Source organism: Globicephala melas, chromosome 4 (assembly GCF_963455315.2).
Source record: "Globicephala melas chromosome 4, mGloMel1.2, whole genome shotgun sequence".
Classification (NCBI taxonomy): Eukaryota; Metazoa; Chordata; class Mammalia; order Artiodactyla; family Delphinidae; genus Globicephala; species Globicephala melas.
The window spans coordinates 103,710,334-103,724,103 of NC_083317.1; the positions used below are offsets into that span (position 1 = coordinate 103,710,334).

The following is a 13,770-nucleotide window of genomic DNA, read 5'->3' on the forward strand; positions in this document are numbered from 1 at the left end:
TATGAGATTTGTAGAACTCCAACCAGAAACTGATAGCACAGGCTTTGGAGATAAATAGCTCTAACTTTGAATCCCAGTTTCAAATCCTAGTTTCACCATCTATGAACTGTGGACAGTCCTTGGGCAAATTACTTAACTTCTCAGTGCCTTAATTTCTACATATGTAAAATGTGGATAACACAGTACCTACCTCAAAAATTGTTATGATAATTAAAATTAGGTAATATAAGTAAAGTACTTTAAACACTACCTGGCATATTATACATATTCAATAATTGTCAACCATTATTAATATCATTACTACCAATAATAGTGGTTTCTTTACTTCTCTTTTGATCCAGAAATCCCACTTCTGGAAACCCACCCTGGAGAAATAATCCAAACTACAGTAAAAGCACAAAAACACTTATTACAATGTTATTTGTGACAGTGAAAAGTTAGAGGAACCTAAATGTATACCAATAAGGAAGCAATTGAGTAATTTATCAAATATCCATTCAGTAAAATATCACTCCATCACTAAAAAATACGTTAGAAATATAATAAAGAATTATGGAGCAAAATAACTAAGGGTTTACAGGATTGTACAAAGTGAAAAAAAGCCAAGATTTAAAGCTATATGTATAACACTGTAAAATTATATTTTAAATGCATATAAAAAAAGACGAGCAAGTAATACACCAAAATCGTAACAGTGGATGTGACAGGATAATGAAATTTTGAATGATTTTTTTTCTTTTCTATACTATCTATCATGTAGTCATATTACTCTTATAATTTTAAAATTAATTTATTTTTAAATATATTTAATTTGCTGCAGATTTACTTTCATATTTATTAAATAGGATTATTAAAATGGTAATAAAAGTTAAACCACAAAACTATATTACTGAAGTAGTTCAAGATTAAAGTAGAAATTAGAATAAAACAAATGCTTCAAGTATTAACGTTCAAAATTAAAATATCACTTTTTAAAAATCTGAGTCCCTGACGAATTATGAGCTTACATTTAAATTGAACAGAGCCCAGGGAACATTTTCATCTGAGACTGAATGATATACATATTTTTTATTTTAAAAGCAGTGTCAAGGAAATGAAATCATTTAAGAGACATGAAGATATAGTGCTGGTTTTTAGTCTTGGGAAAACCATACCTCATAACAAAGCCTAAATTATTCCTGGTAACAAAGTAAAATTGTAATAAATGCCTTTCCATTTGAATTGTAATAAATGCCTTTCCATTTGAATAAATCAGATATTACATACAATGTATATTTTCATTGTTTTAAAATGTATCCATTTAGAGAAGGTATGACAGAAATAATGTTTTACAAACTGGGGAGCTAAACAGTCAACAAACATTTTATGAATCCCAAAAAACATCCCAGAAAACATCCAGGGAAAAAGGGAAACAAATTTACAGCCAAACTCACACTATTCTCACTACTGTCCAAATTTGCTCTTCTATCAACCACCCTCTATCATGTTGACGCTGTCACACTGGGGACCCCCACAGCAGTCTTACTACTTCAGAGGGTCTCCAATTCATTCCTTCCCCCTTTCCAGCAATGGCCCACACCCCTGGGTTTCCTCTTCACTGCTCTGGTCCAGGCTTCCCCAATTGACGCCCCACACACACACACCCTTTCTATCTTGTTCATTCACATCAATCCTCTATATAGATTAGAGGAACAGAATTACTAAAGCATGGATTTAAAAGCCATTCCCTTGCTCAAAAATATCCAGTGGTTCTCCAATATCTACAGCACATGGCCCAGGCTGCTCAGTGTGGCTTTCAGTGTCAGTGCTGACAAACGTTCCAGCAGCATCTCCAACTCCTCACCTGGGTTTACCATAAACTCCAGGCTAAGGCTCCTCAACTGTGGGTCCCAGCACACATGTCACTGTGTATCCTGTCATTGTAAGTAGTCATAGTTTGTAACCAATAATGGCTCAAGTACCAAAAACTTATGAATTATTTACTTTTTAAACTAAGCTAGAAAGGATTCAGGTTTATGCCTATAATGTCTTCTCATGTACCTGCGTTAGAAATGGGGGTGGAATTTCTACTAGAACACTGTGAACTGCCTATCATTCTGGGTTCCCCATGGAGGTGTGTTACACATGAAATCTCATCTGTCACATGAGTCCACACAGTGGAAAGCTGTTCCAAACCAGGGCTCCTCAAAGAGTGGCACCACCAGAGGTACCTTCCACCTGCGAAGGGAACAAGCAACCTGCCTCACTTCAATTTAACTGGTCAATAGTTAAATTTTAAAAGCCACCTTTCTGTTCATAAAGAGCCAGGGGAGGGGGACAGAAGGACTCTAGAGGCAACCAGAGACTAGGAGAAGAACTTTTTTAGAATGGCTCTACTCCATCAAGATGGAGATAGATTATTAGCAAGTTGGAGGCCAAGAATTTCATTTTATGGACTTTCTACTCACAGTGCTGATATGAAATTTATTTTTTTAACAAATATACTTAACTTTAAAAACATAGATATCTAAAAAACAATATTCCCTGGTGGTGCAGTGGTTGATAGTCTGCCCGCCAATGCAGGGGACACAGGTTCGAGCCCTAGTCCGGAAAGATCCCACATGTCACAGAGCAACTAAACCAGTGCGCCACAACTGCTGAGCCTGCGCTCTAGAGCCCACAAGCCACAGCTGCTGAGCCCACGTGCCACAACTACTGAAGCCCACGCACCTAGAGCCCATGCTCCGCAACAAGAGAAGCCACCACAATGAAAAGCCCGCGCACCGCAACGAAGAGTAGCCCCCGCTCTCCGCAACTAGAGAAAGCCTGCATGCAGCAACGAAGACCCAATGCAGCCAAAAGTGAATAAATAAACTTATAAAAATAAATCAATAAAAAACAATATGAAGTATATCATAAAACAGAAGGTACTTAAATATGGAAGAAAAATGAGTGGGCTTCTAGATTACAGCATATGGGGAAAGCCTGCTCTAAACAAATAGAGCTACCTGCCTTTCTTCCAGCTGTGACTGCATTTTACTTCCTCTGATCCATTTTCACACTTTTTCTTCCACCTGTTATGTCATCTTTTCATCCTCCCTCCACCCAATCTCTGTCTACTGAAATGCTAGGATATAGTCAAATGTCAGTTCCTCTTCAAAATTATCCAAGACTCCCCAAGCTCGCTCCATCAGGCCACCACTCTCTTGTAGGTGGTCCAACTGCATCTTGTAGTTCTGCTATTTTTTAAAAACTCATCTCTTCAAGTAGATGGAATGCTCCCTGAGGACAGAGAATATACTGATTCATCTTTGGGCATCACAGAGAGCATAACTCTGTTATGCCACAGACTATACAGAAAATGTTGGTTTAATTAAACTGAATTTCTAAACAATCTGTTCAGAAGATGCACCATGGTCAGCAGTCAGGATCCTACATTCACCTACTAACAGCTGCTAAGCACAGGACAGGAATGGGTTATTAAAGGGAAAGTGCGGGGCTTCCCTAGTGGCGCAGTGGTTAAGAATCCGCCTGCCAACACAGGGGACAAGAGTTCAAGCCCTGGTCCGGGAAGATCCCACATGCCACAGAGCAACTAAGCCTGTGCACCACAACTACTGAAGCCCATACTCCGAAACAAGAGAAGCCACCGCAATGAGAAGGCCGCGCACTGCAGTGAAAAGTAGCCCCCGCTCATCTCAACTAGAGAGCCCGTGCACAGCAACAAACACCCAACGCAGCCAAAAATAAATAAAAATAAAATAAATAAATTTATTTTTTAAAAAAAGGTAAAGTGCCTCCCCCTTTTGGGGCACAAATGTTAATGTGCCATTTTAAAACAAAATAACCTGAATTTTCTCTTAAACCCTAAGGCATTTGTCCACACTAAATCTACAGGCTTCTTGTACATCAGTAATGTAGGAGCCCAACATTTACTAACGTCAGTTGTAACGTCTGGAAGGCAGATCATTCATTATGCCACTCATAATTTATTTATTTGGAAGTAGTATATCTTATTTCAGAGAGGAGCCAATGAAACTTACATAAATACATATACCACAAGATAAAATGACATATCTAAGAGGAGAAAGAGAAAAATGGGACAAAGGAAAACTAAATGTAGGAAATATAAGCTGTCCTGGGAGTGAGGTTCATGTACCAAATTAATAAAATTCTGCACACTTGCTAGAGGTAGGTCAGAGGTTTGGCTCTAACACTTCTGGCAGCCAACAAACAGGATGATCCAATCAGTTACATGATTCAGCATCCTTAAGATAAAAACAAAAAGCTCTTAGAGAACTCTCTCTTCCTTGGTCCTCATGAAGAGGATATTATATACTGTAACAAATAAAGTCCTCAGTGACATCCCTAAAGTTGATTTGTCAGAGTTTTGGGAGACCATCCCTCATAAAAATCCTCACAAACAAATGCCAACACACAAGTCAATAAATGCAAAATGACAGAGAGGAAGGAAGAGGAAGACAATCAGGGCAGGGTGGGGTCCAGGTACACAGCTCCCTGCAGGTCTAGATTTATCAGAGACAGATTTTATTCTATCTAGACTAACCTAAAATCCAGAGGCTTCAGGCATCTAATTCTCTTTGAAATTATACACAAAACTTGATGTGCTCATGTCCATTTTTCTGGGGGATATGTCGGTAGTTTCATAACATCCTCAAAGAGAAGCATGACTCAAGAAAAGTTAAGAACCACTCATCTAAAGAACTAGACTGTACATATCCTTCAAGCAACCCTCCATTAGCAGTTTGTCTTCTGAGCTTCTGAGAAGTGCTAAGCCTCAAGACTATAGCCCCTGACAAGCACCGGAAGTATAGCTTCTCTCTGATGTGAAGTGTGGAACTCTAAGCTTAAATGGCTGTGTGTCAATTTTATGATACAATGATGTATGACCTTTAATACAATAATGTCCATAAGCATATAGAACACATAACAATCATTCTTCTATATAAGTTTCAGCCATGAACATTGACAAAGGTGTCTCAAACGGTCAGTGATATTTCTTCTAGCTAATATAAAAAGTTTAAAACAAAAAACACATTTTGCCTGTGGATAAAAATTATGGATAAGCACCAAAAACAATTTTCTTAGATAAACAGTATTTTATAATTTTAAAAATAACCTTTCCACATTAGTTGATACAATCTAAGCTATTTTTTTCCTTTTTTGTTATTTTAATTTTCATTATACAGCAAAAGAGTCACTGCCATAGCTTTAGACACACACACACACACACACACACACACACACACACACACACACACTTTTAACCATCCACCCATAGTATAGTGGTTAGAATGTTATCAAGGGCCCAAGGGAATCAAGTAAGGAAGCTGGCCCATAGCACCTCTAAAAAAAACATGGCTCATTAAGCTATCATCCATCTGGAAATCACAGCCATCCAGAGTCTGGTTCTCAGCATAACAAGTCTGGAGACACAGCTTAGTCAAAAATACACAGTTGAACATAGCTTTGTCAAAAATACACAGTTGAACAGACTCAAGAGAACTAACTCATGTTAACAACTCAGAAGAGGCTGAAGTACAAGTCAGAATACCAATTTATTAATTAATCATAAAGAATATTCCTTTTCACTAATCAGAAAATTTGCACCTGAAGCCAGGATGCTACTTCCCCAATGCTAGGATACCTGGAATCCTAAATTAATAATCAATTCACCGGAAGTTAGAACAAACAGTGATAGAGAGTTCGGTGGATACCTAATGAATTATCTATATCCAACATACACCTTTCTAGTGATCAAAGTTGTGGCTTTCATGTGTAGAGTCTCTTTCCTTCCCTTGGATACCGTTGCCCTGACACTACAGACTTCTTGGTCTCTAAGCTTTCTTCTTCCATATCCTTCTCTCCATCAAGTATTTTTCTAGATAGGGTATTAATACAACTGATGATATGAACCTCACATGTATTATTATCCGTATTTTTCAGATTAACAACTCCCAGATAGGGCTTCCCTGGTGGCGCAGTGGTTAAGAGTCCGCCTGCCGATGCAGGGGACGTGGGTTCGTGCCCCGGTCCAGGAGGATCCCACATGCCGCAGAACGGCTGGGCCCGTGAGCCAAGGCCGCTGAGCCTGCACGTCCGGAGCCTGTGCTCCGCAACGGGAGAGGCCACAACAGTGAGAGGCCCCCATACCGAAAAAAGAAAAAAAAAACTCCCACATAAAGCTGCTTAAGCAACTTGCCCAAGGTCACAGCTAGTTTAAGGCAGAGCACAGATTCAAAGCCTACACTTTTAACCTTGCAGTAAATGACGCCTTCAAGGTGTCTTTCCCAGGGCCTCGCACCTTCCAATTTGATTTAAATGACCCTCTTCAGTATTCCAATAACACCCTAAGCACACAATGACTATAATTTCTGGTACACAGGTCTATCTCTCTCACCACACTGAAACTTTCTGAGAACAGGAATCATGTCTCATTCACCTCTGTATCCCTAGTGTGCTATCTATTTACCTAGGTAAATATACAAACTAATTTGTCCACTGGTTTAATATAAAGCTTATCAAACTGAAGGCCTTGAATAAGCTATGCAGTCTAAGGAAGGTCACAACTTCTCCTGCCATCAATAAACATCTCATCTAAAAAACAGGATGAAATAGATATACAAGGTGGCTTAGGTTCCTTCTGTATCTAAAAGCACTACCATGGGTCCTGATTTTTAATAGCCTATCTTATTAGTTTGAATTATTAGAAACAAAATTAAATTCCTCATCATCTTCCATACCACACTACTACTACTCTCTACATATATGTGTATGTAGAGAGTTCAGAAAAAGCTTCCTCTTTTCTGAAAGGTGAGAACTATCATCTACACCAAAATCAAACAGTGGCACCCTCCTCTGGTGAATATTAAAGAAGCTAAACAACACAGAAGACAAGAATTAGATGGTCGGATTTTCTTTGAATGAAAGAAAAAGGAAGAGAGAAATACCTAAGATTATTTGTCATCACATTACCAATAGCAATTAAATAGCTCTTTTTTATAACTCCTTATTTTGCCCTAAAACAAAGCCAAAATGAATGAACTGGCTATGCACTGTAGGATGTTATAGACAGAACAATTGTTCTGTATTTCAGGGTACTGATAATATTATTTTGCTAACAGCAAGCTTTTTAATATAAGGCACAATGAAACTCATTTCATAGTTTAGCTAACAATGATGATCTCTTTTATTATTTAAAAATTTAACGAAAAGCCCTATACATGTAAACTACTTCTAGTTAAATAAAAGCATTTCGCATGTCCCTTTTCTGAATGGTACATTTGCCAGAAGATAATACTGGAAAATTTTCAACCTGAAATCTGTTGGAGTCTTCAATATTCACGTTTTAGAATATCAGCTTAGAAGAAAATTTAAAAATACTCATTCACTTACATGTGCAGGCTCAAAACATGCCAATGCAGCACACCCAGATAAGCACACCCCAGAGTTTCACAACATTAACACTACATCCAGACCTTTAAGTTAAGAACAAAACTGTACTTTCTAACACAAGAATCAGATCATCATCTGCCAACAATTTTAATATAAAGTATATAATAAATATAAGCTTTATTAAATGATTTACAACAGTCAAGGCACATAAAATGAAAATATAGACATTCTGACTCAGACCAGGAAACAAATCAGCCATTATATTGGCAACCTTATCTTTCAGATATGTTTTTTACCCAAATACACAGCGTCCCTTCCCTCAATTAACTTCACATCTTTCACCTACCCAAGGGGCAAGGAAAGAACCCCATACTACACAAGAGGCTACAAATTTACAATCAGTGAGAAACCTTCGTTTTGAAACACAGCATATAGAAAGGGCTAGGGTGGATGGAAGATAGCAAAAACTGATTTCAGCTCTACCAAATAAATTTTCCAATCAAGTTTGCCATTCCTGGCAAAGTTGGTTCTACCAGGTAGGTACATACAGTATGTGGGAAAGATTAGCAGAGGGTTGGGTGAAGTGACCTTGTATCAAAGAGAGAATGCAGTTAAGATACCCAGTTGAGAGCGTTCTCAATGTTCACCCAAAACAAAGGCCAAAGAACAAGCTTGAAAGAGAATGATATCCCCTACAGCCCACCCAGAGACCAGAAGCGGCAAGAGAATTGAGGGGGAAAAGTTGGATGGGAGGAGGGGGCGGGGGGAGGAGGAAATGATGAAGAAGGGGTGGTGAAGAGGGGGTGCGGGGAGTAAGAAAGTATGCTTTAAAAAAAAAAAAAAGTATGCAGCAATGAAACTCTTTTCCAAACTGCCAAGTTTAGAGAGATGGGGTGGCTGGCCTGCTACTCTCTGGAGCACCGCTCTGGAGCCACATTTGCCACTCACTTCGCCTGGGCCGATGCCCAAGGACCAAAGCCAACTCTCGCCCTGACCTCCAGGAAATCTGAGCCCCGACAAGCAATCAGGGTGCCGCAGAAATGCGGGAGAGGGACGTGAACCGGCCTCCAACCTCATCTCTTGCTCCCACATGAACCCCAAATAAAGGAATTTAGAAGCAGGGAGACGTCTGCGTCCCACGCCGGCCAGGGCGCAGGGGCAAGATCTGGGCACCGCTACCTCTGCGGGGATTGCCACCTCTGCAAAGGCCAGAGGCATCTCGGTTCCGTGCCTCGATCCAGCTAAAAGCAGGCGGCCAGCAAAGCGCTGCTGTCAAGTGGCCGGATTGCACTTGTAAAGTTAATGGAATTAGGAAGAAGCGCAGCGCTGCCCCTCGGGTTCCTCCTCAGGGCGAAAGAGCTGGAAAGGAGTCAGAGTTTCCTTCATGCTTACTAAGTCCTCACTGATTCGGCTCTGCAGATTTTATCTTTTTCCTAACGACAATCAAAGATTTCTTCCTTCTTTGCGCCTAGCTCGGCCTCAAACCCCATAACAGGGGCGCTGAGGCCCTGGGCCAAAGTTCACTGTAGAAACCACTAACTCTCCCAGCAAAACTAACACAGTCATTTGCTGGACTCTGGCCTTGGGAAACCTCATAAATTATGAGGCATGAAATAGGTTATGGATGACCCTTCCTCCCCCACACTGGACCCTCAGTACAAGAGGTCTGGATCCCGCGGTGTTTCTGGCAACTTGGCCACGTTTGGAACTAGTGGCTTTGTCCAGCCCGACACCAGGTCATCACCACGCCCCTCGCACACAGGTGCTACCCGACACGCCCACCACGTCCTGTTGTTTACACATACACAAACACACACACACACTCAAAGCCCCAGAGAACTCCTACCTCGCCCCCGTGCCCGTCGAAGATCCCGAAGATGGACGGATGCGTCTTATTGGCTAGGTCCGTAAGAACTTCAAAGCGGTCCTCCATGTGGTCTCTCCGGCCCTGGATGGAATACACGGCCACATTGTGGCTCTTGAACTCCCAGGTCTTGGAAAACTCGGCCTCCAGCACATCGAGCCCTCCCAGTCGGTCGTTCTGCATGATCTCGGCCACCTTGCCCTTCACCATCTTCACGGCGTCCCGGCTGGACTTGACGATGGTCTTCACCTCATCCGTGTGGAAGAAGTAACTCCACAGCGCCAAGCTGATGCACAGCAGGAAGAGCGTCTCAGGTCTCAGCAAGAAGTAGCGCATGATGCGACCCAGTAGAGACAGCAAAGTCATTGTATCCTCTATCATTTATTATCGCTAGAGCCCCAACCACCAGCAGCGACGCGCGCCCCGAAAGCTCGCCGGGTCCCGGAGCACTGCGGGGAAAGCCCGCGGGGAGGGAGGCGGAGCAGCAGCCGAGGGTTAGGGGGAGGAGGCTCACGGAGCCGGGCGGAAGATGGACAAGCAGGCAGCTCCGAGCCCGCACGGTGAACAGAGGCAGTTTCCCTTTTGTCTCCCGGCCTCTGCGGCCCGAAGGCCCGCGCCCAGCACACCGACGTCTGAGCCAGCCGCCCGCGCCGCCTCCCCTCCCTACGCCCCTTTGTGAGGCGGCGGCTGCCGAGACGCCGGCGGTGGCAGCAGCAGTCGCGGGTGCCGGGGCTGGACGAGAGAAATCAAGTTAAAGTTGCGCCGGGCGGGTCTGCCGCGGTGGGCGGGAGAGTTCCGGGGCGCTGGCGCCCCCGCGGCGCCTCCGCGGGTGCCCCCTCGCTGCTCCGGGGAGCGATCGGCAGGTGAAGAGGCGCGAGGCGCTAGAGCCCCGCGGGTGAGAGATGCACGTCCCCTTGGTCGCCGCCGCAGGGGAGCGCAGAGCGGGCCGAGCTCTCCGAGTCCTTCAGACACCCAGGGGGCCCTAGAGAATAAAAGTTTTGCGGGAGCCTGGGCAGAGGCGGGGGTGCGCGGAGCCCGGGGACGCAGCACGATCGGCGCGGAGCCGCAGGCGGCCGGCCAGGCTCTGCCTGCCTCACCGCAGCACCTCCCTGCTCCGCTCCGCTCGGCTCTGCTGGGCTCGGGCGCTCCCTCCTAGCGCCGCCGCTCGCACTCGCCCCGCCCAGTGCTCGCTCGCCCCGCCTCGCCCCGCCCCTTGAGCCGGGACTCGAGGCCCGGAGGTGCTCGGGCCGAGCTGTCAAAGGCCGAGGCAAATCGGCGGCGGCTGGCGCGCTTGCAACTGCGGGCCGTCCGGACGAACCGAGGGGGGAGGGAAGGGGCGCGTCTGCAGCCGAGCTCGAGTGGATGGTATTGTCTGCCTCTTGTGAGAGCTCTCAGAACAATATAATACTGACCCTGGTAGGCTGATCGGTGGTTTCGCGGGATCCACTGCTACCGGCTGGAAAACAGAGGACCGCACGTGAGCGTCCCCCCCTCCGGCTGGCGGCACGGTAGTGCGGTCTCCGCCTCGCCCGGCATAAGGCAAGCGAGAAGGGACGCACTTCTCCTGGCTCGCAAAGCGAGGCAGAGAGCTCGGACCTTTGGTTTTCTGGGACAGAGGCCTGCCGGAATCTCCCGAGAGGCTGAGAGCGAGCGTCGGGCCTAAAAACCTCGCGACGAGAAAAGGCCTCCCGAGGGCAGCGGGATGTGAGGACTCAGAGCCACGTGGAAATGCGCTCTGATGATAACCTCGGGAGCGATGACGCTGGGCTGGCCTCTCTGCGAGCTACACGCCCCTGGAGCGGGGACATAGCCACGAAGGCTTTCCCGGGTCGCACCCCTTCCATAGAGAGACACGGAGCCTCCTAGTGGAGCCCCCGGGCGCTCCTGACCCTGCGGCGGGGCTAGGGCTCCGACTCCGCTGTTCAGGTTTGCAGGTCCCTTTGAAACTTCGAACTAGCGGCCTCCTACCACCTCCTCAGTCACCGCAGGAGAAGGTGAAATGGGGGCAGGAGTCTTTAGTTAAGCAGAAGTAAATGGGCTTCCAGAAGCCATCAAGGATAACTTGTTGAAGCATGGGGCAGGTGTCGGTGGCCTTGAAGATGCTGGGGAAAAAAAGAGAAGAATGTACAAATCAGCTTAGAATACGGGAACAAGTGAGCTTTAAAGGAAAATATTCACTCTTGCTACCCCTGTCCAGGAAGAAGAGTGCTGATCTGCAGCTTCCAGTTCACTAGACTCGAGAATAGAGGCTGCCTGATTCCCAGCCCAGCCAGAGGCTGTCTCCCCAAACATTCCTGCTTTGGAGTGATCCCGACTAAGTTTTAAAAAAAAATAAATTAAATTAAAAGGAGTAAAACACTGGAAGGAAATACACCAAGATGTTAACGATGGTTAACTACAGTAATAAACTGTATGTTTTCTGGTTTTCATTTTCTGATTTGAGCTTTTATCTGTTTTATACAACTTTTCCAAAGTTTTTACAAAAGTCATAGATTGCCATCTTAACCAGAAAAAAAGAGAAAACTTTGACATTTAAATGGCATGTACAATATGATCTCAATTATATACATAGGCATAGAAAAGGAAGGAAATGTGAAGAACTGTTAACAGTGTGTTATTTTTGACAACTAAGATATGGTCTCCTGTTCTACTTTGCACTTTCTGGTATTTTCCACCTGGTAAATAGAGAAAATAAGTAGTTTAGAAATAAATGAGATCGGGACTTTCCAGGTGGGGCAGTGGTTAAGAATCCACCTGCTAATGCAGGGTACATGGGTTCGAGCCGCTGGTCTGGGAAGATCACACATGCCACGGAACAACTAAGCCCATGTGCTAAGCCACAGCTAAGCCAACTAAGCCACAACTACTGAGCCTGCACTCTAGAGCCTGTGAGCCACACTACTGAGCCCGCAAGCCGCAACTACTGAAGCCCGCGGGCCTAGAGCCCTTGCTCTGCAACAAGAAGCCACCGCGATGAGAAGCCCGCGCACCCCAACGAAGAGTAGCCCCTGCTCACCACAACTAGAGAAAGCCAGCACGCAACAATGAAGACCCAATGCAGTCAAAAATAAATTAATTTTAATAAAAAGATTGCCCCTTCGTTTAAAAACAAAACAAAACAATAAACAAATGAGATCATTCTGTTCAAAAGTCGTTACGTGATGAGGTTCCAAAATGAGCTAATGAATTCAAAGGTTAGGAACTATAAAGCAAAGTAATGCATTAGTGTTATTATGAAGATAAGTTTATGATATTTCTTACTGTAAATTAGCAAATGGATTTAGGGTGCATTATCAGTCTCTCTGTACATGAATCTGTTTCTCTGTGGCAAAGGCAACTTGCAGATAAGCTGATCAAGACTTCAAAACTACAAGTCAAACCAGGCCCTGGGGTAGAAAAATTCCAAACCTAGGGGTCAATCCAGCCTGTCCACAACATTACTGCATTGATGATAGCAGCGAATATTCATGAGAGGTATGACTTCTGTTTCTTCCATACCTAAATAAAGAAGAGAAAGGACCATACTGGTCTCTGGAGGTTAAATAACAAAAGGAGGGCTTGACTTGATTAATAAATCTAGATATCCTGCAGATTCTGTGGAGATTTACTTTGACATTTACATCTAAATAGTTCATTTGTGTGAAAATCAATAAAATGATTTTTCAAGCAGACCCTATAGGCATTTTCTTATTTCTATTAAGAAATTAATCTAGTTTCATAGTGATTTCTTAAACACCCTAAATGAGCTTTTTGTTATAGTTTACTGTGAATTTTTTTAATCTTTATAAATCCATTGTTTATTGTATGACAGAACTGAGACCCTTTAGGAAATTATTATTTGAACCTTAGGTCTTTTTTTTTTCATTTTTATTGGAGTATAGTTGATTTACAATGTTGTATTAGTTTCAGGTGTACAGCAAAGTGAATCAGTTATGCATATACATATATCCACTCTTTTTTAGATTCTTTTCCCATATAGGTCATTACAGAGTATTGAGTAGTGTTCCCTGTGCTATACAGTAGATCCTTATTAGTTACCTATTTTATATATAGTAGTGTGTATATGTCAATCCCAATCTCCCAATTTATTCCTCCCCCTGTAAATTTTAATATGTATGAGAAATAAAAAAGACCTTCCTCTAGTGACAAACATTTACATATTCCTTGGGAGGGATTGTAAAGGTTTTTCATGTATATCAACTTATTTTCATTCTAACAATTCTATGAAGAAGACAGAGGAGCTATTATCTCTGTTTATAAATTCAGGGAAAGTGAGGCACAAAGATGTTAAATGATTATCATAATTCAGCAAATATAAAGTTGGAATCTCAAACTCATTTCTTCTGACCACCAATTCAGTACCCTAACATCCATTGATTGCTCAATGACACTGAGATGATTAGTCTAATTTTTATACTTCTCTAGTAACATGTCAGTAGATCTCTGTTATAGAAATCTCAAAAAGAATACACGGGTTCTTTTTCCACAATTCTGACTTAAACCTTTGGGAT

General features: G+C 43.3%; 1 protein-coding gene across 1 annotated transcript in view; it reads right to left on the reverse strand.

The window, feature by feature from the left end:
* The window catches only part of PPM1L (protein phosphatase, Mg2+/Mn2+ dependent 1L), a 413,670-nt gene that overhangs the window by 332,220 nt on the left and 67,680 nt on the right, over positions 1-13,770 (reverse strand). The window contains exon 3 of the mRNA XM_060298467.1: positions 9,242-11,361. Within this exon, the coding sequence (XP_060154450.1) occupies positions 9,242-9,640 (399 nt within the window). The 5' untranslated portion in view covers positions 9,641-11,361. The remainder of the gene's footprint in view (positions 1-9,241; positions 11,362-13,770) is intronic.